Raw genomic sequence first — 26,429 nt, forward strand, 5'->3', positions numbered from 1 at the left:
TTTATTTTTCTCCCAAACCAAGAATATCTACTCAATTTAAACTTTTATCTGAGATCTCTCTTCCTCAGACCCAGGATCATGAACTTGCCATCTAATCTGGCAGGTCAATAAAACCTTACCCCGTCCAGGTCCTCACCTGTAAAATGAGAAGGTGGCAGCAGAGGTTCCAAAGGCTCCTTCCAAATGAAAACAAATACGATTTTTACATCAGTAGAATTTCAAGGGGCTCACACTTGACTATTACCAAAGAGATAATAAAGAATTATTTATCTTTCTGTTGGTCTTTTTCTATCATTTTAGCTTACTTATTTCTACTTATTGACCCCAGTTTTGTATTTCTTAACACCGCTGGATTAAAACAAGCAAAAATTTAAAGATTAATATCCTTTTAAAACATTTTAGACATACACCAGACACACACACACACCCCTTGCATGTAGATGAAGCAGCTGGAAATGCAAGTCTAACTGAAACATAATTCCAGTGATTCCCAAACTTTAGGCATTAGAATCAGCTGGCAGATTTGTTAAAATGCATGTTGCTGGGCATCAACCCAGAGTTTTAAAATTGCTAGAACTAAGGTGGAGTACCAAAATTAACATTTCTTACAGGTTCCAAGTAACACAGATATTGCCAGTCTGGGACCACACTTTGGAAACTACTGCTTGGTAGCACAGCTTCCAAGGAGACTCCAGTGTGTGTTCCGTGTGCATCTTCTCTATGTGTGTATGTTCTGTATATATATGTGTACAGTATCTCCAATGTATGTTCTTATCTAATCCCTTAAAGTCATGGTGCTCCTCAGGCAATAGTTTCTTCCCTCTACCGTTTGTCAGTTGTCACTAAATTGAGATGGCAGTGGTGTTTTTCTTTGTGGCAAAGCACTTTCCATCTATTACTAATTGATTGCCTACTGATTCCTTGGTTCCCTGACTATTTCATTGCAAGGATTTCCAGCCGCTGTGAAACTTGCATTTTAACGTCTAGCATGACATTTCCCCTTTGCTTAATTTCATTTTTGTGGCAGATTAAGAACTCCCACCAGCACGCATTCCCATTTAATCCCCCAGCCATTGTGGTCCAAAACTCTTTGCCAGAAATTCTGCATGCCCATGAGGGAATGTGTTCTCCTCCCAGGTCCACAAGGGGGGTGTAGTTTTAAGGGCGGGAACTTCCCAGCGCCATGCCCCCCTCCCATGCCTTTCCATCTGGGAGATTTAACGGTCTTTGTTTTAAATTTTTGTAAGAACCAAAGGTCAGTCACTCCAGTGGAAGTTCAAAGGAACTCCTTTCATTGGCCAGTGGTCTTGGAGTAGGTAGGAGTTCCTCCCAGGTTAAAAGTCCCCTTCTTCCATACTCTTTGGACTCCATGTTTGGATCCCCTTCTATGAACACTCCCTTCGTGGAAGCTGTCTTTCTCTCTCCTGAAATTGCCCCTCTGGGGTCCCCTTCCATCCAATGTGGAAGCTGTCTTTCCTCTCCTGGATTCCATCTTTCTGGATTCTCTCATTCAGTGTGCAAGGAGCTTTCCTTCTCTGGTTTTCCCCCTCTGGGAACCCTTCTCACTCAGTGTGAGAGTGGCTTTTCTTTCTCTGACTCAGTGTGAGAGCTAGCTGTTTCTCTCTCCTTCTCCTTTTGCTCTCTCTGCCTAAATAAATCACTTTTCTACAAAAACTTTTTGAGTCTGGTATTTACTTTACGAGCACACTGTGCCTTGGTCTCCTCTCCCATTCTTGGGTGAGTGAAAGACCAAGAGCTTGTAGAAACATCCTCTCAGGGGAGCTAAGCATGGCCCTGCAGCCCAAAACCCAGCAACACCCAGAAAACACACACACGCACACACATGCACGCAACGAAGGTTGAGAGGCCACTCAACTCAGTGTGACAAGGTGGAGGCTTTGCAGTGCATTCAGTTAATGCTAATAGAGATGCAGCATAGTAAAATTGTACCAAGTTTCCATCTTTGCCCTAAGCAGGATATGAGCCTTAAATTGTAGAAGAAAGGATTCTGTAAACAGATTTATTTTGTGATATTTGGGTAGACAGTTCTTATTAACATAGAACAACTTTATACTAACTATAGAAAATACTTTTCAATAACCCCTCCTTGACAATTTGTTCTAAGGTTCTTTTCTTCTGAGAGGGATCTGTAGAATAAATTATTCTGGGAAGTGTATGCTATGGCACATAAAGAGGAAAGAGTGCTTATTTGTATTAAATAAAAACTGTAACCAATTTTAAAAAGATACTTACGTGACTTAATCTCTGTTAGAGTGCCAACATTAAAACTAACTAATGATTATGAAGGCTTATTAGCAGTCTTCTCTCAAGGTGAGGAAGCAAGATCTGTTCTTCAGCACTGCCTTCTGCTACCTGCCTGCTCCTTCCCATCTCCCTTTCTACCCACACAGAGGGGTTGGCATTTGGCAGGAAGAAAAGACTTAGGAGGCCTGAAGCAGAAGGCTGCTGCTGTTGTTGCTGGTGATTGATGGTTCTGGGTAATTTCACCTCTGGTGTCGAAAAGATCTAATTTTCATTTGCAAACTGCTTGCGGAAGCCAGCCACCTATCTCAGTCCTACCAAGTTTAGCCCACTCTTGACCCTCACAGGCATTAGGCATTTCTTTCCCATTCACAGTTATCTACAACTTTTGTTTTTGAGTTGCACATATGTTTATAGCATGTGGTATGTTTTTGCATGTATGTGTATGTGTGTGTGTCTGGGGTGAAGATGACTGAGCTTCAGGTCTCATTAGCCTAGATAGAATTTCAAGCCTCTCTTTAAAATGGCTCGACTACGTCAAATAATTTTTTTTAAAAGCTGCTTACTAATGATATTTTTGACACTTCACATTTCAATAAATATCTGTAATATCTTGCTGATATGATTTGGCTGTGTCCCCACCCAAATTGCATCTTGAATCCCCATGTGTTGTGGGAAGCACCTGGTGGGAGGTAATTGAATCACAGGGCAGGTCTTTCCCATGCTGTTCTCGTGATAGTAAGTCTCACGAGATCTGATGGTTTTATAAGGGAGAGTTGCCCTGCACAAGCTCTCTCTTTGCCTGCTGCCATCCGTTTAAGACATGACTCACTCCTCCTTGCCTTCTGCCGTGATTGTGAGGCCTCCCAGCCGCATGGAACTGTAAGTCCATTAAACCCTTTTTCCTGTATAAATCACCCAGTCCTGGGTATGTCTTTATCAGCAGTGTGAAAATGAACTAATACACTTACTAAAGAGATTCTACTGTCACAAAAAAAGTTACTTGACACATTACCTTGACTGTAGAAGCTGTGTTGTGAATTATGACTGTGGGCAGGAGCTACAGTGTTACTCTGTGTCTTCTACTAGTATAGATTGGTGGAGACCAGAATTTTAATTTTTGTAAATTTCTTATGTTTTTTTATTTACTTATTTGTTTATTTTTTTAAGATAGGCTCTGTCACTCAGGCCGGAGTGTAGTGGGAACTCAATACAGCATCAACCTCCTGGGCTCAGGTTCTGGGCTTACCACAGCAGTGACCTCCTGGGCTCCCACCTCAGCCCCTGAATAGCTAGAACTACAGTGCCCACCACCACACCCATCTAATTTTTGTAGAGACGAGATTTCGCCATGTTGCGCAGGGTGGTCTTGAGCTCCTGGGCTCAAGTATCTACTCACCTAAGCCTCCCAAAGTGTTAGGATTAGAGATGGTGAGCCACCATGCCGAGCCATGTTTAATTTAATTAGATAGAGGCATGAGAGTGGTCATTCTTTTTGTATGTGTAAATGTCTGATTTATTTCTATTGCCATTTGTAATGCAAAGATAGATACTTCCTAATTAGTTACTCTGGCCAGGAATATTATTTATTTATAGAGCTGGTGATATTATGTGACTTTTGTGAACTGATCTACTTCTTGGTTTTGTTTCTATTCTAAATTTAGCTTTTCACTTGGTTGTAACCTTGAGCAAAATCAAACAGAGGTTTGATTGTTTTTTTAACTTTTTGATGGATAGTCAAGAAGATAACGGCTTTTAAACAGTTGAAGCTGTTTAAAAACAACTCCTCTGAGAAGCTACTAAGAATTGGATCCATTCAAAGCTGAAACCGTTGTTCTTATCTGTTTGGTAAATCTAGATAAGACTTTTTGCAATTTGTGATGTAATGGTATACACTTACCATGGAATTGCTGAGACAGTTAGCATTAAGGATTGATCCCTTGTCCTATGACATAGTCTCAGAGAAGGCAAGGGAGGTAGCCTACGGAGAGAATAGCTGTCAAGTCCTTTCTTGCCTTTACTGCTTATGAGATAATAGGATTCTCCAGAAGTATCCTCTTTCCCCACATATTGAGTGAGTCCCACCACCATTAAATCCAGACACATACTTAGTTTTCCAGAGAGGATGGTTAATGACCAACATACCTCATCCAGCTGGAGCCTCTGGCACTTAAGACCAGGGGAGAAACTCAACTCTTTTGAAAGGTGCCAGACCATGTAAACCAGAATAGTATTTCTAAATAGGTAAAATGTTATTGCCCATGAAGACAATTTTACTCCTTCATCCTGTAGTATCAATCTCCTGGATTCGGGTGCTGGGCTCCAAATATATGAATAAATACTGATAATAATAACAATGATCATGATCATGCAACCCTTATACATCTAGGGATTATCTGCTTATTTTTAGAGCAAAGTCATGTTCCAGAGGCAGAATTCAGCAGCCAGAGCAATTTTTAAAAGTGAGTACATTCTTTATTTTTAGTTGATAAAGAACATTAGAGGGATATGACTCAGACTGTGGGGCAACAACTTTTAAAAAGTCTTTCTCACTCCACTGTCCCTCCCTCCCTCCCTCCCTCCCTCCCTCCCTCCCTCCCTCCCTCCCTCCCTCCCTCCCTCCCTTCCTTCCTTCCTTCCCTCCTTCCTTCCTTCCCTCCCTTCCTCCCTCCCTCCTTCCTTCCCTCCCTCCCTCCTTCCTTCCCTCCCTCCCTCCCTTCTTCCTTTCTTCCTTCCTTCCTTCCTTCTTTCCTTTCTTCCTTCCTTCCCTCCCTCCTTCCTTCCTTCCCTTCTTCCCTCTCTCCTTCCTTCCTTCCCTCTCTCCCTCCTTCCTTCCCTCCCTCCCTCCCTCCCTCCCTCCCTCCTTCCTTCCTTCCTTTCTCTCTCTTTCTTTCTTTTTCTTTTGTTCATTCACACATAAACCCTTCTTTATTGCCATTCCTCAAATAGATGTTACATAGGTATCCACGTACCATGGTGGTTTATGGCACCAATCAACCCATCATCTGCATTAGATATTTCTCCTAATACTATCCCTGCCTTACCCCCCACACCAACCCTGGACAGGCCCTGCTGTGTGATATTTCCCTCCCTGTGTCCATGCATTCTCATTGTTCAACTCCCACTTATGGGTGAGACTATGTGGTGTTTGGTTTTCTGTTTCTGTGTTAGTTTTCTGAGAATGATGGTTTCCAGCTTCATCCATGTCCCTGCAAAGGACATGAACTCATCCTTCTTTATGGCTGCATAGTATTCCATGGTGTATATGTGCCAAATTTCCTTTATCCAGTCTATCATTGATGAGCATTTAGGTTGGTTCCAAGTCTTTGCTATTGTGAAGAGGGCTGCAATAAACATACATGTGCATGTGTCTTTATAGTAGAATGATTTATAATCCCAGTAATGGGATTGCTGGGTCAAATGATATTTCTGGTTCTAGATCCTTGAGGAATTGCCACACTGTCTTCCACAATGGTTGAACTAATTTAAACTCCCACCAACAGTGTGAAAGTGTTCCTATTTCTCCATATCCTCTCCAGCATCTATTGTTTCCTGACTTTTTTATGATCGCCATTCTAAATGGCATGAGATGGTATCTCAATGTGGTTTTGATTTTCATTTCTCTAATAAACAGTGATGATGAGCTTTTTTTCATACGTTTATTGGCCACATAAATATCTTCTTTTGAGAAGTGTCTGTTCATATCCGTTGCCCACCTTTGATGGGATTTTTTTTCTTTTAAATTTGTTTAAGTGATTTGTAGATATTGGATATTAGCCCTTTGTCAGATGGATAGATTGAAAAAATGTTCTCCCATTCTGTAGGTTGCCTGTTCACTCTGATGGTAGTTTCTTTTGCTGTGCAGAAGCTCTTTTGTTTAATCAGATCCCATTTGTCAATTTTGGCTTTTGTTGCCATTGCTTTTGGTGTTTTAGTCATGAAGCCTATATCCTGAATGGTATTGCCTGGCTTTCTTCTAGGGGTTTTATGGTTTTAGAGCTTATATTTAAGCCTTTAATCCATCTTAGGTTAATTTTAGTGTAAGTTGTAAGTAAAGAGTCCAGTTCAGTTTTCTGCATATGGGTAGCCAGTTTTCCCAGCAACATTTATTAAGTAGGGAATCCTTTCCCCATTGCTTGTTTTTGTCAGGTTTGACAAAAACAGGTTTTTCTCTAATCTTGTCTTCACACTTTATTCATTAAGTTGATCTTCAATCTCTGATATCCTTTCTTCCACTTCATTGATTCAGCTATTGATACTTGTGTATTCTTCACAAAGTTCTTGTGCTATGTTTTTCAGCTTCATCGGGTCATTTATGTTCTTCTCTAAACTGGTTATTCTAGTTAGATATTCCTCTAACCTTTTTTCAAGGTTCTTAGCTTCCTTGATTGTGTTAATTCATCAAACTGATTCTCTGTCCAGTTTTATTTTCTTGCTGATGAGGAGTTGTGATCCTTTGAAGGAAAAGATACATTCTGATTTTTGGAATTTTCAGTCTTTTTATGCTGGTTTTTCCTCATCTTCATGGGTTTATCTACCATGATGTTGGTCTTTGATGTTGGTGACCTTTGTATAGGGTTTCTCTGTGAACGTCCTTTCTGTTGATGTTGATGCTCTTCCTTTCTGTTTGTTAGTTTTCCTTCTAACAGTCAGGCCTCTCTGCTGCAGGTCTGCTGGAGTTTGCTGGAGGTCCACTCCAGACCCTATTTGCCTTGGTGTCACCAGCAGAGGCTACAAAAGAGCAAAGATTGCTGCCTGTTCTCTCTGAAAGTTTCACACTAGAGGAGCACCCACCAGATGCCAGCTGGAGCTTTCCGGTATGAGATGTCTATCCACCCCTGCTGGGAGGTGTCTCCCAGTCCGGAGGCATGGGGGTTAGGGACCCACTTGAAGAGGCAGTCTATCTCTTAGCAGAACTTGAGTGCTGTGTTGGGAGATTTGCTGCTGTCTTCAGAGCTGGCAGGTAGGCATGTTTATGTCTGCTGAAGCTGTGCCCACAGTTGCCACCTCCTCCAGGTTTTCTGTCTCAGGGAGATGGGAGTTTTATCTATAAGTCCCTGACTGGGGCTGCTGCCTTTTCTTTCAGAGATGCCCTGCCCAGAGAAGAGAAATCTAGAGAGGCAGTCTGGCTACAAGGGCTTAGCCAAGCTGCAGTGGGCACTGCCCAGCTTGAAATTCCTGGCAGCTTTGTTTACATTGTGAAGGGAAAACCATCTACCCAAGCTTCAGTAACAGTGGACACCCCTGTCCCCACCAAGCTCAAGCATCCCAGGTTGACTTCAGACTGCTGTGATGGCAGTGAGAATTTCAAGCCAGTGGATCTTAGCTAGCTGGGCTCTGTGGGGGTGCAATCCGCTAGATATATCGCTTGGCTCCCTCACTTCAGCCCTTTTCCAGGGAAGTGAACTGTTCTGTCTCGCTAGTGTTCCAGATGCCAATGGGGTATGAAAAAAACCTCCTGCAGCTAGCTCAGTGTCTGCCCAAATGGCTGCGCAGTTTTGTGCTTGAAACACAGGGCCCTGGTGGTGTAGGCACCCAATGAAATACCCTGGTCTCTGGGTTGTGAAGACCATAGGAAAAGCATAGTATTTGGGCCAGAGTGCACAGTTCCTCATGGCACAATCCTTCATGGCTTCCCTTGGCTAGGGGAGGGAGTTCCCCTACCCCTTGTGCTTCCTGAGTGAGGCAATGCCCCACCCTGCCTCTGCTCACCCTTCTTGGCCTACACCCACTGTCTAACCGGTCCCAAAGAGATAAGATGGGTACCTCAGTTGGAAATGCAGAATCATCTGCCTTCTGCATTGATCTCACTGGGAGCTACAGACAAGAGGAATTGCTAATGAGCCATCTTGCCAGCCACCCCAGCTTTGCGTGGTGAGTTTTACACCTTCAGGTGATTACTTATTGCTCATTAATTTTTTTCTTTCTGATTAAAGTATTTTTTTAGCGTTTATTGTAGGACAGGTCTGGTCTTGATGAAATCCCTCAACTTTTGTTTGCTTTGTCTTGGAACATCTTTATTTCCCTTCATGTCTAAGTTTGTTTTCAGCGGATACACTCTTCTAGAGTAAAATCTTTTTTTTTTCCTTTAGCACTTAAAATATGTCTTACCACTTTCTCTTGGCCTGTAAGGTTTCCGATGAAAAGTCTGCTGTCAGATGTACTGGAGCTTCATTGTATGTTATTTGTGTTTCTTTCTCTTGCTGCTTTTAGGAGTCTTTATTCTTGACCTTTGGGAGTTTGACTAGTAAATGCCTTGAGGTAGTCTTCTTTGGATTAAATCTGCTCGGTGTCCTATAACCTTCTTGTACTTGGATATTGATATCTTTCCATAGGTTTTAAAAGGTCTCTGTGGTTATCCCTTTGAATAAACTTTCTATCTCTTTGTCTACTACCTCGTTAAGGTCAATAACTCTTAGATTTGTCCTTTTGTGGCTATTTTTAGATTTTTATTTTTAGCCACTAAAGGACAAATCTAAGAGTTAATGTCCTTAAAGAGGCCTATAGGCTTCATTGTTTTTTTTTCTTTTTTCTTTTGTCTCCTTTGACTGCGTATTTTCAAATAGCCCGTCTTCAAGCTCACTAATTATTTATTCTGCTTGATCCATTCTGCTATTTAAGTGTTCTCATACATCCTTAATTGCATCTTTCAGCTCCAGAATTTGTTTGATTGTTCTTAATTATTTGAATCTCTTTGTTAAAGTTATCTGATGGAATTCTGAATTCTTTCTTTGTGTTATCTTGAATTTCTTTCAGTTTCCTCCAAATAGCTATTTTGAATTCTCCACTTGAAAGGTCACATATCTGTTTCTCCAGGATTGGCCCCTGATGCCTTGTTTAGTTCATTTGGCAAGGTCATGTTTTCCTGAATGGTTTTGGTGTCGGGGCATTGAAGAGTTAGGTATTTATTGTAGTCGTCAGTGTCTAGGCTTATTTGTAGCCTTCCTTTTGGGAAGGCTTTCCAGAATTTGAAAGGACTTGGGTGTTGTGATCTAAGGTGTATCTACTTTATGGAGCTCCCCAAGCCCAGTAACAATATGGTTCTTATGGACTCATAGAGGTACCATCTTGATGATCTTGGACAAGATCCAGGATAATTCTCTGGATTACCAGGCAGAGACTCTTGCTCTCTTTCCTTACTTTCTCCCAAACAAACAGAGTCTCTCTCTCTCTCTCTCTCTCTCTCTCTCTCTCTCTCTCTCTCTCTCTCTCTGTGTGTGTGTGTGTGTGTGTGTGTGTGTGTGTGTGTGTGTTCTGAGCCACCTAAAGCTAGGGTTGAGTGACACAAGCACCCCTGTGGCTATCCTCACTATGACTGCACTGGGTCAGACGTGAAGCTGGGTCTCACCCACAGCCTGCTGTAATGACTCCTTGGCTTCTGCCTATGTTCACTGGAGGCTCTGAGGCTCTATAATCAGCAGGTAGCAAAGCCTGCCAGGCCTTTGTCCTTCCCTTCAGGGCAGTGAGGTCCCTTGGCCCCAAGTGGATTCAGAGGTACCATCCAGAAGTCAGGGACTAGAGTCAAAAATCTTGGAAGTCTACCTGCTGCTCTATTGTATTATGGTTGAGCTGGCACTCAAACCACAAGACACAGTTCTTCCCATTCTTCCTTCCCTTTTCCAAAGGCAGAGTAGCCTCGCCCAGTAGCCACCATCACCACAGGCCATGAGGAGTCCTGTTAGACTACCAGCCAATGTTTCCTTAAGGCCCAAGGGCTCTTAAGTCAGCTTGTGGTGAATGCTGCCTGGCCCAGGACTCACTCTTTAGGGCAGTGGGCTTCCCTCTTGCCCAGAGCACCTCCAGAAGTGCCTTCCAAGAATCAAGTCCTGGAATTGGGGACCTCAAGAGCCCACTTGGTCTCTTCCCTGCTGTGCCCATGCTGGCGCCTGAAGCCAGCATATCTCCAAGGCTCACCCAAGGCCCTTGATGTAGTATCTGGGTATCATTGTCAGTTATTCAGGAACCAAGGGCTCTTCAGTTAGCAGGTGATGAATGCTGCCAGGACTGGCTCCTTTCCTTCAAGGCAGCAAGTTCCCTTCTGGCCCAAGGTTTGCCTAGAAATGTTGTCCTGGAGCTAGGGCCTGGAACGAGGACCTCACGATTCTGTCTGGTTCCCTATCCTGCTGTGGCTTAGCTGGTATCCAAGATGCAAAACAAAGTCCACCCCACCCTTCCCTCTCCTCTCCTCAAGCAAAGGAAGGGGGGTCTCTTTTGGAGCTACAAGCTGTGCAGCCTGGGGTGAGGGGAAGGGTGATGCTAGCACTGCCTTGGCTGTCCCAGCTGGTGTCTGAGTAGTACATTTCTTTTTATTCATCCTACTTGGAATTTGTTGTGCTTCCCGAGTCTAAAGGATGGATGCCTTTAATCCATCCTGGAAATTCACATAACATAAAATTCACCGCTGTAAATTCAGTGGCTTAACTCTTATATTTTGAAATATTGTCTCTTCCCTATTCTATTCGTGCCCTCTTTCAGGAACTCCAAGTTATATCAAATTATCTTGTTCTATCCTCCATGATTCTTAATCTCTCTTTTATGATTTCTGTCTTTTTGCCTCTTTATCCTGTTATGTGTGTAATTTCTTCAGTTCTGTCTTTGCTTTCAATAAATTGCTCTTCAACTGTGTCTATTCTGCTGTTTAGCCCATCTACTGAATTGATTTCAGTGATAGTATTTTCAGTTTTAGAAGTTACACGGTTGGTTCCTTTCTGAAACCTTCTGGTCCTTGACTATGAGCTCTTCATATTTTTGATACCTTTGGAGGAATCGCATTGAAATGGACACCTGGCTTCTATAACATTTATTTTTTATTATCTATTTGATAATTTCAAATCTGAAATCTTTTGGTGCCTTAACCAGGTACTCCAAGATACTACCCATCTGGTACTTTTAAAAATTTTTAGGGTTTCCTGGATGCTGCAGGTGGTATAATTTGAATCATAAATCCAAGTGGGGGTTATTATGAAAGATCCTGGTGGGGTGCAGTGGCTCACACCTGTAATCCCAGCATTTGGGGAGGCTGAGGCAAGTGGATTGCCTGACGTCAGGAATTTGAGATCAGCCTGGCCAACATGGAGAAACCTTGTCTCTACTAAAAATACAAAAATTAGCCAGGCATGGCGGTGGGTGCCTATAATCCCAGCTACTTGGAAGGGTGAGGCAGGAGAATTGCTTGAACCCAGGAGGTGGAGGTTGCAGTGAGCAGAGATTGCACCACTGCACTCCATCCTGGGCAACAGAGCAAGACTCAGTCTCAAAAAAATAAAAATAAATAAGTAAAGATTCTCAGGTGAGAGTTTGCAGTTTTTATTCTTCTTTTCTACCCAGAGCAAAAGAGTAGAGTCCTTTGAGTGTACTAATGTTTGTTGAGGCCTGGAATCTAACTCAGCTTTGTTCAGGCCAAAAGTCTTTTTCCTTTTTGCTCCAGAATAGTCATTACAATTCAAGGCTGTTTTTGCTGTATTTGAGGTGTTTTTGCGTAGGAATAGTCAGTGTTTCAGTGGATGCCATATCACTAAAAGGAACTAAAGTCTTCGACATGGAATAACTCCTAGACAATCTTATATTAAATATAGAAATAAATCAGAAGTTGTGATTTTAAAACCACATGAAGTCAGGTTGTATTTTCATAGCATTTTTTGGTAAAGAACAAAAATAAAAACTATTTCGTACATGATGAAAGTAATTGGGAAGAGGTTTATAATAGGGTAATATGGATATGATAGTCATAAGACAAATTGTACAGTTTGACCATTAGTAATAAATATCATTGCTTAAATTGAAGTGTTGGGTTAGCACTGTAAAACATGTACCTTCTTATATTGTTAAAGAAAGTTGGCAATGATGCATGAGTATGAACATGTATTAATACACTGAAATTAGTCCACAGCAGAACTGTTTAAGCTGTGTTTGGCCAACATGTATCTTCCTTGAAAAATACTTAGACTAAAGGAGCGGGTTATTCCTTAAAAGCCATTTAGCACAACCCACATCTCATATCTTAATTTGTAATGTTTCATACAAATTCAGTTCTTTTCAGTAGTTTGGTGAAGGGTATGTCACCTGTTAGATGGCAGACCTTATTTTTAAAGACTGCTATTAAATGGAAGAAAACTGGCTACTTTCTGTATAAATATTTTGTTAAATATTTATAACTCTCTAGGAGTTCTCCATCAGTTTCCATGACAGAGTCCAGCAACAGATGTACCAAAAACATCTCCAGGAATATCTTGTTTAGATTTACTTTGGGGAACCACTAACTCATCCCTATGGGTCCAGAGGGAAGCTATGAGCAGAGTCCCACGAGCCAGCCTCTGCACTTGAGCATATGTAGAACTCCCGGGGAGTTGAGGGAGATTCTAATATCAGGGAGAAAAGCTCTTTGTCTGTAAACATGAAAACTGAAACTAGACTTTCAGGGTGCTTGGTGATAAATCAATTCTATAGAACAAGAAGAAGAAGAATTAAGGAAACAAAGCTCTAGCTTTTGCTAATCAAATACCTTGAGGTCAGTGGAGGCTTCAGAACTAGACTAGCTCTTTAATCCCCTCTTTATGTAAGACCCCTAGGTATGCGCTTACTCTTGTACAATGTCTACTACATGCTTAAAATGACTTTTGTGAAATTTGTCTGGTATCTAAGTGTTTGGTTGCAGGAAACTTTAAAAACAAAACCCGACTGCCCTATTGCCAGAGGCAGACTGTCTTAGCCATCTTGTCTCCCTTATTCTGGGTATTAGTAGGTAAACATGATTTTTTTGTTAAATTCAATAACAAGCACGTTCATCTAATCATTGTTAAAAACAAAAGTGAGAGAGATACTATCAGCTTTATTTTTGAGCAGTGGTTTATCCCAAATATACGTGTTTTGTCAGCTACTCTCCCTGTTTATAATATGGCATTGGAATTCCAGAAGACCATGTAATTAAGAGAGATAATCATCAAAACAGCACGACATACCCTTTTTATTTTCTTTTCAAAGCAAATTTAGATAATACGTTACTTTTGTAATTTGCTGCCTTTTCTAGAATGCTTTTCTTTGCCCCCAAAGCAAATAACAACAAAATCCCTGAAGCCTCCAAATATTTGAATCTATTTTTCTTGGAGTTTCCATGGTATCTCCTTGATGTAAGTGGATCTGAAAAGGCTTTGCAGATAAATATTCGAAAATAAATTTTAGGCCAGGCGCGGTGGCTCAAGCCTGTAATCCCTGCACTTTGGGAGGTCAAGGCGGGTGGATCACAAGGTCAAGAGATCGAGACCATCCTGGCCAACATGGTGAAACCCCATCTCTCCTAAAAATACAAAAAAAATTAGCTGGGCATGGTGGCGCGTGCCTGTAATCCCAGCTACCCAGGAGGCTGAGGCAGGAGAATTGCCTGAACCCAGGAGGCAGAGGTTGCGGTGAGCCAAGATCGTGCCATTGCACTCCAGCCTGGGTAACAAGAGCGAAACTCCGTCTCAAAAAAAAGAAAATAAATTTTAAATTACTTCAAAAATCTGGCAAGGGAAATTATCTCTAAAGACACTCATCTCATTGACTGGACAGTTTTATTAAACTTTAACCACCTTTTAAATATTTTCATTGTTGAAGAGTGCATGTTCCCATAAGGTAAAAGATTCACCTACCCAGAGCTTGAAGGATAATTATATAATTTCCACAAAAGTCTTACAATCCTTAGACTCACTTGAGTAATAACACAGAATTAAATAGTGCTGTCAGCACTCAGTCTATCAGTGAGACCAATAAGAGTTGAAGTGGGTGGCATATTTCAACAAATGGTATCAGCAGAATATCACTAAGATTCAGAATAGCTGCAAAGACTAAGCTTCATATCTAATTAATCCTGAAACATTCTTTAATTGTCCTAACCAACGGTCATACTAATTCATGTTCCTTATACCAATTCTAAAGAGATCTTAGGCCTTTTTGAAAAGTCATCCTCATTCAGGACAGTTATTCAATTTCAATTTGATTCTTCATTTCAAAGAGGAATAATGATATCTACTTATTTTGAATAATAAATTATTGTCTAATGTTATCTAAGTGAAATTTAATTAGTAAATCACCAGTCACATTTAGTGAAAATAGAAAACATACTTCCCTTTGTTTTCAGAAATGAGTAATTGCTTTTGTCTTTCCACAGAAAGCTGCTGACCATCTGCTATTCCTAAGACTTTGGACACCGTGGAGAAAGAGTAATAGTGCATTTATGATTGTTCTAGGAAACAAGAAGCCAAGAATTAGACAAATTGGCTGGGCACGGTGGCTCATGCCTGCAATCCCAGCACTTTGGGAGGCCCAGGTAGGTGGATCACCTGAGGTCAGGAGTTGGAGACCAGCCTGGCCAATATGGTGAAACCATGTCTCTACTAAAAATACAAAAAAATTAGCCAGGTGAAGTGGTGCATGTCTGTAATCCGAGCTACTCGGGAGGCTGAGGCAGGAGAATTGCTTGAATCTGGAAGGTATAGGCAGCAGTGAGCCGAGATCATGCCACTCCAGCCTGGGTGACAGAGCAAGACTCCATCTCAAAAAAAAAAAAAAAGAATTGGACAAATAAAATATGTAGACATAGTCACTGCCTATAAGCCAAAATACAAATTTTTGTTTTAAATGTTAACATTACATTGAAAAAGAAAAGAAACTATATTTTCCTTAGTTTCATTATAATAGAGATATAACAATATTTTAATTAAAATGCATAAAAAGCATAATCATCTAATTCAGCATAAAAAAGTTAACACACAGACAGCTTATGGTATGACCTGAGTTTGCACAGGTGGGTGCGCTGTAGTTCTTTTCCAATACAATACAGTGAGCAGATCTGGTCCTTTCCAGATAGCGGTTCTGACCAGGGTCTTCTAGCATTTACTTTTCTGGCTGTCCTCACCCCACGGATTGAGAAGAAACCTTTCTTTGCCAAAGATCCCATAAATCCTTTGTGATGCACTTTAAGTAAGACCCACCAAATGACTTCAGGGAGATCTTTGTTAAACAGGCCTTTGTGTATACGGTACTGTATTGGGTTGCTTGCGTTCAAAAATTAACTACATTGATGATGCATTTGCTCCATGAAAATCTGTATTAGTATATTAGTTCTCACACAATAATACAAAGGGAAAAGAAAGCAATTTAGTATAAACACAGACTATGCTATTTATGGATCTGACCTCAAGGATAATTACTGAAAGCTAATCTTTTTAAATAATATATATGCTGATTAAGAGGCAATCCTAAATATGAGCTGGTTCTCTAGTTTCAAAAAAGCTTTTTGGTCAGCATGAATATATGAGCATAATGGATGTTAACAAAATAGTCAATGTTTACTTCAGCTAGTTAATATGAATCTGGTTATACAATAATATTGAAATAATATTACAAAACTGTGTCAATTTTGAAATATTCTCATTTCAGAAATATTTTTACTCAAATTCTTCACTGATATCTTCACATAGGAGTCTTCATTACTGGAAGAGCCACTATTGGAACCATCTAATTTTTTCCAATTTGTAGTATTTTGAGATAAAACAACTTTTAAGATAAAATACCTGGGGCCAGGCGCGGTGGCTCATGCCAGTACTTTGGGAGGCTGAGGCGGGTGGATCATGAGGTCAAGAGATCGAGACCATCCTAGTCAACATGGTGAAAACCCCATCTCTACTAAAAATACAAAAAATTAGCTGGGCATGGTGGCGCGTGCCTGTAATCCTAGCTACTTGGGAGGCTGAGGCAGGAGAATTGCCTGAACCCAGGAGGTGGAGGTTGCGGTGAGCCGAGATCGCGCCACTGAACTCCAGCCTGGGTAACAAGAGCAAAACTCCGTCTCAAAGAAAAAAAAAAAGATAAAATACCTTTGAATTGGCATATGATACTATAATTGTGAATTTTATTCAAAAACAAAGCAGCCAATTGTTTAACAGTAGAAAAATTGTTTTTCATTGCCCTATAAGATACACATTTGTTATCTCCACAAAGCAAACGTGAATTGCTTTATAAAAAAACGGATCTTAATAATCTTGTTTCTATCCATATCCCAACACTGCAATTTGAAAGTCCTAATGGAAGAGTAATTACCAAATCTGTACTAAAAGTCTTTGTCTCTGTTATTTGCTCAGTTAGAAGACCTTTTAAGATTTCCAACATCGCTCTAATTGACGTCTTTTCAGGCTAATTTGTCTTTCCTAAATAATTTGTATTTAAAATAGAATAATTGGAAGAATACTTCCATCACACAAGAGTCTTGGAGAAGACGTGGTTATTAAGTGTCTTAGTCCATTTGGGCTGCCACAGCAGAATATCATAGAGTGAGTGCCTTGTAAACAATGAACATTTGTTTATCACAGTTCTGGAGGTTGGGAACTCCAAAATCAAGGTGCCAGCAGATTCAGTCTCTGGTGAGGACCTGCTTCCTCATTCATAGTGGCAGTCTTCTCATTGTGTCTTTACAGAGCAGAAGGGGTGAGGGAGATCTCTGGGTCTCTTTTATAAGAACACTAATCCCATTCATGAAGTTTCGTCCAGGTTTCCTCCCTCATGACCTAATCACCTCCTAAAGACTGGATCTTCTAATGCCATCACCTTGGAAGTTAGGATTTCAACATAGTAATTTGAGGGTACATAAACATTTAGTCTATACAGCATTAAGTAACTCCTTTTCTCTGAGAACTAGTTTGGTAAAACACAAAAACAAATAATATTCTTCAAATAACCTGCCCTATATTTTGGCTTTTCTATAGCAGCTGTGAATCCATCCACCTCCCTCTCCGGGAACCTAGATTTCTTTGTCTAACTTTCCCTCAAGGGCTAGCTAAAATTTCAGGTGTGCTCCTTTGTTTAAAAAAAAAAAAAAAGCCTGCAAGAAACTCTGTGAGAAAGGTCCTCTGTTCTGGGCCCAACAGACAATCCAGCATCAGAGTCAAAAATCAATCACTCCAGAGGAAGTTTAAAAGAACTCCTCTCATCGGACAAGAACATGAATGGGGTGGGAATAACTTCAAAGTTAAAACTCCATGCCCCTTACCTGTGTGGACTCCTTCTTCAGATCCCCTGCCCCATAGCAATGTAGGAGCTGTCTCTCCCTCTCTACCTGTGCAGATTTCCCTCTCTGGAATCCCCTCCCACAACAGCATGAGAGTTCTCTCTACTTCTCACTCTCTGCCAAATAAATTGCTCTCTGCAAAACTCTTTGGGTCCGTAATATTTATAGAAACGGTAAGCCCACTGCGCCTCCAGGGCCTCTTCCCTCATTCCTGGGGCAGGGGAGGCCAGAACCTGGAACACCCGGTTGCTGTTGTTTGGACAACTCAGTCATTCCAGCCTGTGGGCTTCGGAGAATCCAAACAGTCTTGACAAGGAAGGGAACCTCCAACACAGCACAGCTACTTTACCAAAATATGACCAGGCTGCTTTGTTAAGTGGGAACCCGATCCATTCCTCCTCATTGGGCAGGACCTCTCAGCCAGGGCCTCCAGCCACCTCTGCCTGCCCTCACTGTATAGAGAGAGCTCTGATCTCTCTTGGAATAGAGTGACCCTGAGAGGAAAAGGATGCCACCTTTGTTATTCGGATAACTCAGCCATTTCAGTCTGCAAGCTTTGGAGAGTCCAAACAGCCCTGACTAGGAAGGAATCCCCAGCACAGCACAGTTGTTTTATCAGTACACAGCCAGACTTTTTCTTGAAGTGGGACCCTGATCCATTCCTCTTCACCGTGCAGGACCTCCAAGCCAGGGTCTCCAGCCATCCCCACCCATATTCTGCAGACAGAGCTCTGATCTTTCCCTGGGATGGAGTGCCTGGGTGGGGGGCGGGGGCGCGGAGAGGCAGGCTGCCACCTTTGTTTGAATGACCCAGCCGTCCCAGCCTTCAGGCTTTGGAGAGTCCAAGCTGACTGGAGCAGAGGTGCTACTTGTTGAGGTGTGATCAGACCACTTTTTAAAATGGGATCCCAATCCATTCCTACTCATTGAGCAGGCCCTCCCAGCTGGGGCCTCTGGCTACCCCCGCCCATGTTCTATGGCTGACAGAGTTCTAATTTCTCCCTAGAATAGAGTGCCTGAGGAGTGGAGTGGGCTACCACCATTGCTGTTCCTACATCCCAGCTGGGCCAGCCTGCAGGCCTTGGAGAGGCCAAACTGACTGGGAGCTGAAGCGATCCCCAACACAGCACGGCTGCTCTACCAACATAGCCAGGCTGCTTCTTGAAGCAGGTCCCTGACCCTGTTCCTCCTAACTGGGTGAGGAGGAACCACCGAAATGGTATCAAGCCATTTCCTACAGGCGTATTTGGGCTGGAACAAGTCAGTACCCCACTAGAACAGAGCTTCCAGAGGAAGGGGCAAGCTGACATCTTTGCTGTTTTGTGGCCTTCACTGGTGATACCTCCTGGTTTTGAGAAAATTGAGGCAACTAGGGTTTGGAGCAGATCCCCAGCAAACTGCAGCAGCCCTATGGAAGAGTACCCAGACTCTTAAAAGAGAAACAAACAACGAAAACCCCATCTAAAAGCCAGCAATATCAAAGATCAAAGGCAGGTAAGCCCACAAAGATGAGAAAGAATCAGCGCAAGAATACTAAAAACTCAAAAAGCTAGAGTGCCCCCTGTCCTCCAGAGGACCGCATCACCTCTCCAGCAAGGGTTCAGAACTGAGCTGATGCTGAGATGGCTGCAACGACAGAAGTGGGCTTTAGAACGTGGATAAAAACAAGCTTTGCTGAGCTGAAGGACCACGTTGTAACCCAGTGCAAGGAAGCTAAGAATCATGATAAAACAATATAGAAGCTGACAGACAAAATAGCTGATTCAGAGAGGAACGTAACTAACCTGATAGAGCTGAAAATCGCACTACAAGAACTTCAAAATGCAATCACAAACATTAGTAGCAGAATAGACTCAGCAGAAGAAAGAATCTCAGAGCTTGAAAACTGTCTTTCAAATGAAATAAGACAGGCAGATGAGATTAGAGAGAAAAGAATGAAAAGGAATGAATAAAACCTCCAAGAAATATGGGATTATACAAAAAGAGTAAACCTGTGACTCACTGGGATATCTGAAAGAGACAGGGAGAAAGGAATCAAGTTGGAAAACATACATCAGAATATCATCCAGTAGAACCTCCCCAACTGAGCAAACAGGCCAACATTCAAATTCGGGAAATCTAGAGAACCCCAGTAAGATACTCCATGAGATCAACCTTGAGACACATAATCATCAGATTCTCCAAAGTTGCAATGAAAGAAAAAATGTTAAAGGCAACCAGAGAGAAAGGCTAGGTCACCCAATAAAGGGAAGCCCATCAGACTAACAGTGGACCTTTCAGTGGAAACCCTACAAGCCTGAAGAGATTGGGGGCCAATATTCAACATTCTTAAAGAAAAGAATTTCCAACCCAGAATTTCATATTCAGCAAAACTAAACTTCATAAGCGAAGGAGAAATAAGATCCTTTTCAGACAAACAAATGCTAAGGGAATTCATCACCACCAGGCTTGCCTTTAGAACTCCTGAAGAAAGCACTAAACACGGAAAGGAAAAAACTGTTACCAGCCACTACAGAAGCACACTGAGGTACACATACTAGTGACACTATGAAGCAGCCACGTAAAGAAGTCTGCAGAATAACCAGCTAGCATCATGATGACAGGATCAAATTCATATGTGACAGTATTAACCTAAAATGTAAATGGGCTTTGTGCTTCAATTAAAAGGCACAGAATGGCAAGCTGGAGAAAGAATCAAGACCTATACATGTGCTATATTCAAGAGACACATCTCATGTACAAACACACACATAGGCTCAAAATAAAGGGATGGAGGAAAGTTTACCAAGCCAATGAAAAACAGAAAAAGGAACTTGCAATCCTGGTTTCTGACAAAACAGACTTTACAACAACACAGATCAAAAAACAAAGAAGGGCATTACATGATAGTAAAGGGTTCAATTCAACAAGAAGAACTAACTATCCTAAATATATGTACACCCAATATGGGAGCCAGATTCATAAAGCAAGTTCTTAGAGACTGCAAAGAGACTTAAACTCCCACACAATAATAGTGAGAGACTTTAACACCCCACTGACAATGTTAGACAGACCATTGAGATAGAAAATTGACAAAGATATTCAGGACCTGACCTCAGCTCTGGATCAAGTAGACTTGATAGATATCTACAGAACTCTCCACCCAGAAACAACAGAATATATATCTTCTTATTGTCACATGACACCTACTCTAAAATTGATCACATAATCAGAAGTAAAACAGTCCTCAGCAAATGCAAAAAAAAAAACCCTGAAATCATGGCAAACAGTCTCTTGGACAACAGCACAATTACATTAGGACTCAAGATTAAGAAATTCACCCAAAATCGTAAAACTACATGGAAATTGAACAACCTGCTACTGAATGACTTTTGGGCAAATAATGAAATCAAAGTAGAAACCAAGAAGTTATTTGAAATGAATCACCACAAAGATACAACATACCAGAATCTCTGGGATGCAACTAAGTCAGTGCTAAGAGAGAAGTTTATAGCACTAAATGCCCATATTGAAAGGCTAGAAAGATCTCAAGTTAATAGCCTAACATAAGAATCAGAAGAACTAGAGAACCAGGAGCAAACAAACCCCAAAGCTAGCAGAATACAAGAAATACCCAAGATCAGAGCTGAACTGAAGGAGATAGAGATGTGAAAATCCTTCAAAGATCAATGATTCCAGGAGCTGGTTCTTTGAAAAAATTAATAAAATAGATAGACCTCGCTAGACCAATAAAGAAGAAAGGAGAGAAGATTCAAACAAGCACAATCAAAATGACACTAGCTCCAGAGAAACGCGACCAACCATCAGACTACATTATAAATACCTCTGTGCACATAAACTAGAAAATCTAGAAGAAGCTGATACATTCCTGGACATATACACCCTCTGAAGACTAAACCAGGAAGACGTTGAATCCTTGAATATACCAATAACAAGTTCTTTAACAGAGGCAGTAATTAATAGCCCACCAACCAAAACATAAAAATAAAAAAATAAGCCTAGGATCAGATGGATTTACAGCTGAATTCCATAAGAGATATAAAGTAGAGCTGGTAGCAGTCCTACTTAAACTATTTCAAACAATTGAAAAGGGACTCCTTCCTAAGTCATTCTAGGAGGCCAGCATCATCCTGATACCAAAACCTGGCAGAGATACAATTAAAAAAAAAAAAAGAAAACTTCAGGCCAATATCCTTGATGATCTTGAATGCAAAAATTTTCCACAAAATGCTGACAAACCATTGAATCCAACAGCACATAAAACACTTATCCACCACAATCTTCAAGTAGACTTCATCCCCAGGATGCAAGATTGGTTAAATATACACAAATCAATAAATGTGCTTCATCACATAAACAAAACTGAAGACAAAAACTACATGGTATTCCCACTAGATGCAGAAATGGCCTTCAATAAAATTCAACATCCCTTCATCTTAACTCTCAATAAACTAGGTATTGAAGAAACATACCTCAAAATAATAGGAGCAATATATGACAGACTCTTAGGCAATATTATACTGAATGGACAAAAGCTGGAAGCATTCCCCTTAAAAACCAGCACAAGACAGGCATGCCTTCTCTCACCACTCCTATTCAACATAGTATTGGAAGGCCTGGCTAGGGCGATTTAAAGGCAAGTTAAAAAAAATAAAGTATTCATATAGGAAGAGAGGAAGTGAAACTATCTTTGTTTGCAGATGACAGGATTCTATTTTTAGAAAACCCCATTGTCTCAGCCCAAAAGCTTCTTAAGCTGATAAGCAACTTCAGCAAAGCCTCAGAATATGAAATTAGTGTGCAAACATTACAAGCATTCTTATACACCAATAGGCAAGCCGAGAGGCAAATTATGAATGAACTCCCATTTACAATTGCAACAAAAAGAATAAAATACTCAGGAATACAGCTAACAAGAAAAGTGAAGGACCTCTTCAAGAACTACAAAACACTGCTCTAAGAAATCAGAGATAATACAAACAAATGGAAAAACATTCCATGCTCATGAATAGGAAGATGGATGAAATGAATGAAAATGGCCACATTGTCCAAAGCAATTTATAGATTCAATGCTACTACCATCAACATTCTTCACAGAATTAGAAAAAAAAAACTATTTTTAAATTCATATGGAGCCAAAAAAGAGCCCAAATAGCCAAGGCAATCCTAAGCAAAAATAACAAAGCTGAAGACATCATGTTAGCCAACTTTGTGCTATTACTACAAGGCTATAGTAACCAAAACAGCATGGTACTGGTACAACAACAGAGAGACCAATGGAACAGAATAGAGAATTCAGAAATAAGACTGCGCAACTACAACCATCTGATCTTCAACAAACCTGACGAAAACAAGCAAAAGGGGAAAGGATTGCCTGCTTAACAAATGGTGCTAGGAGAACTGGCTGGCCATATGCAGAAAATTGAAACTGGACCACTTCCTTACTTCATATACAAAAATAAACTCAAGATAGATTAAGCACTTAAATGTAAAATCCAAAGCTATAAAAACCCTAGAAGAAAATCGAGGCAATACCATTTAGGACATAGGCACAGGCAAAGATTTCACAATGAAGATGTCAAAAGCAATTTCAACAAAAGCAAAAAATGACAAATGGGATCTAATTAAACTAAAGAGCTTCTGCACAGAAAAAGAAACTATCAGCAGAGTAAACAGACAACCTACAGAGTGGGAGAACATTTTTGCAGTCTATCCATCTGACAGAGTTCTAATATCCAGCATCTATAAGGAATTTAAACAAATTTACAGAAGAAAAACAAACAACCCCATTAAAAAATGGGCAAAGAACATGAACAGACACTTTTCAAAAGAAGGCATACAGACAACCAACAAACATATGAAAAAAAGCTTAACATCACTGATCATTAGAGAAATGCAAATCAAAGCCACAATGAGATACCATCTTACACCTGTCAGAATGGCTATTACAAGTCAAAAAAACATGAGAAGCTGATTTGATTGTGAAGAAAAAGGAATGCTTTTACACTATTGGTGGGAGCATAAATAGTTCAACCACTGTGGAAGACAGTATGGTAATTCTTCAAAGACCTAGAGGCAGAAATACCATTTGACCCAGCAATCCCATTACTGAGTATATACCCAAAGAAATAGAAATCATTCTGTTATAAAGATACATGCTTTATATATGTTCATTGAAGTACTATTCAGAATAGCAAAGACATGGAATTAACTTAAATGCCCTTCAGTGACAGACTGGATAAAGAAAATGTGATACACATATACCATGGAATACTATGCAGTCATAAAAAGGAAGAAGACCATGTCCTTTGAAGGGACATGGATGAAGCTGAAAATAAAACAATTCTGTACAACTTTGTTTTTATACAAAGACCCCCATCTTTTCCCAAAAGTATACTTTTGAAGTGGAAAATGAAGAGTAGGATGATATATGGCTTGTAGGAGAAAAGATTCATAAAGTCTTTCTGATTAATGATCTAGGTCAAAATTTAAATGGATATGTTAAAAATTAGTTGCACCCTGAATCACCCTTGGAATACATGCTACAGATCATTAAATCACTCATATGAGTTAGAAGCTGCATTTTACTTATTACACAGAAATCATTGCTATTGTTGAACTGACAGATGATTAACCCCAACAAATTGCAGTTTATTAAGGCAAGGTCTTAATGACTTACAAAGAGACTTAAACTCCCACATAATAATAGTGGGAGACTTTAACACTACATTGTCAGTATTAGATCAACGAGACAAAAATTAACAAGGATATCCGGGACCTGAACTCAGACCTGGAATAAGTAAACTTAATAAACATTTACAGAACTCTCCACCCCAAATCCACAAAACACATTTATCTCAGTATCACATCACACCTATTCTAAAAGTGTCCATAAAATTGGAAGTAAATCACTCCTCAGCAATTGCATAGCATTTCACAGGTTTAAATGAAATACTGGTTGGCTTCTTGTTTTTTCCTCCCTTATTCCTTCCTCTCTCCATTGTTAAGCACATTTATTGGCATAAAAGAGGTTTTTAATACCCATTTTTAGACTGCATTCTAGCCTGGACAATAGAGCAAGATTCCCGTTCTCTCTCCCTCTTTCTCGTCCTCTTTCTTTCATTCTTTTTTTCTCTTTCTTTTTTCTTTTCTTTCTTTTTCTTCCTTTCTTTCTTTTTTCTCTTAAAAAAAGAAAAAAAAAAACAAATTGCAGTTTATTAATATTAGAGGGAGGGCAGAGCATCGCACCCCAGCAAGTGTGAAAGGACATGCCCAGCCCTGTTTATCCCTGCCTAAGACGGTGCTCCCCTTTGTTTCTTTCAGTGGCTTCAGTTATTCTGGAGTGTTTCTCCTTCACTATTTTTGTGGTCTTAGCTCGAAATCAATCGTTAATCAGAATTTCAGAGGTTTCTATGTTGGTTATACCTCTTGACCTATCAGAAAAGCAAGTGTCTACCTTGTTTCCATGTACTTCTTCAGCAAAAGGATCAAAGGTCCACTTTTGATAACACAAAGAGCTTAAATATGGTTTCACATCTGCTTCTGGGGGGGCAAAATGTTGACTGTGGATTCAAAGCAAGTAAATAGAAACAAAGAAATTATCTGCTATATTGATTATCTCAAATGTTGCTTAGAGTATGCCATTATTTCCAAGTCCCACTTATAAAATACACAGTATTTCATCATTATTTAGCTGAACTTATTTTCATTGACTGGGTAAATAAGCTTTCGGATTATTTTCCTAAAGGATTGGTATGGCAACGACCTGTTAAAATGATCTCTCTAGTTCACTAATTTCCTTCAGTTTCCTCCAGCCTGAATTGCAAACACTATTTCTCTTCCTCTTTTAGCAACTGTGCCTACCAGCTTCAGAAAAAAATTCTAATTTGTTATAAATAAATTATTTTGGACATGAAAGCCAAAAAAGTCAATAGTTTAACTATATATCTTCCATATTCATTGTCATTGTAAAGATTTCTCTCCGAAACTCTTTACCTGAAAACCTTATCATCTTAATACCTAATATTATTCTCATCACAACTCCAGAATTTTTAATCACAATACAGTATGCTTGCTTTATTAGGTAAATAAATATACAAAGGAAAGCACTCTGGAATCTATTAAAAAGTAAGTCTACTCAATTAAGAAACTAGTGATAGAAATTATTTGTTTCTAATAGTGAAACTGCCCCTATAAATTATATTAAATTACTCAAGAAAGAAGGGAGGGGGAGAAACAAAATGAAAATAAACCAAGCTTACGGCACATTAGCACTAATCATTAAGTCAGCTTGCTCTTTGACCAGCTACCTCATAATTGTTTGCTGCCTAATCCCCCAGAATCATTGAACCTTGTCATAAGACTATTGTTTTTCTTAACTGCTCTATAGATAACCTAAGCGTTGTGAAATATTGAGCTTCCATTTGACATATATTTTCAGCAACTCTGTACTAGTAAAATTACTGACACCATCCTCGTGAAGGATACTACAAAGAGCTGACTCCCCAAAGGATGCCGTTTCCACAGCCTGATGATTTCATGCCCCTTACTCTAACCAGTCAATGACCCCAATTTTCCAGCCCCTTACTCTCCATGATCCTCTTAAAAACTGCAGCCCAGAAAACCTCAGGGAGATGGAATTAAGAGCCTCCTCCTATCCCATCACACGTCTACCTTGTAATCATTAAACTGTCTCTGTGCAAACTCTGCTGTCTGTGTATTTGGTCTGAGAGCAGGACAGGCAGCTCATTGTATTCCAATAAGGTTCATTTACACAAATAATGGGTCTGTTCAGTCACGAAGCAAGAAATGAAGCAATATATCCTAAATAAGGACAGATCTTGGGTGCTGATGAAGCATCCGCTGAGGAATGAGGGTATCACAAGCCTGAATGTCAGTCCGAGAGGCAAATTCTTAAATTATGGAAGGAGGGTATGAATTTGGTCACAAAATTTAACATACAACTTTAGCAACAAAAACAAAGTTTAAGCGACAATTTACATGAACTATTATGTAAGTCTAGCATTCAGCAGATCTAAGTAGATAGTATATCTATAAAATTAAATGATAAAAATTGGGTTAATTTGCCAGGTTAACAGAATCTAGATTGACTTTTCAGCTGTTCTTG

At 40.2% G+C, this 26,429-nt stretch overlaps 1 protein-coding gene across 2 annotated transcripts in view; it reads left to right on the plus strand.

The window, feature by feature from the left end:
- The window catches only part of CCNA1 (cyclin A1), a 78,437-nt gene that overhangs the window by 27,791 nt on the left and 24,217 nt on the right, over nt 1–26,429 (plus strand). Inside the window, exons 3-5 of one of the 2 annotated variants that reach the window (XM_078375587.1) lie at nt 4,673–4,724; nt 6,931–7,079; nt 14,408–14,566. In XM_078375587.1, coding sequence (XP_078231713.1) covers nt 4,673–4,724; nt 6,931–7,079; nt 14,408–14,566 — 360 coding nt within the window. The remainder of the gene's footprint in view (nt 1–4,672; nt 4,725–6,930; nt 7,080–14,407; nt 14,567–26,429) is intronic. The other variant, XM_054256768.2, reaches the window with a different exon arrangement.

The sequence above is a fragment of the Callithrix jacchus genome, chromosome 5 (genome assembly GCF_049354715.1).
Source record: "Callithrix jacchus isolate 240 chromosome 5, calJac240_pri, whole genome shotgun sequence".
Classification (NCBI taxonomy): domain Eukaryota; kingdom Metazoa; phylum Chordata; class Mammalia; order Primates; family Cebidae; genus Callithrix; species Callithrix jacchus.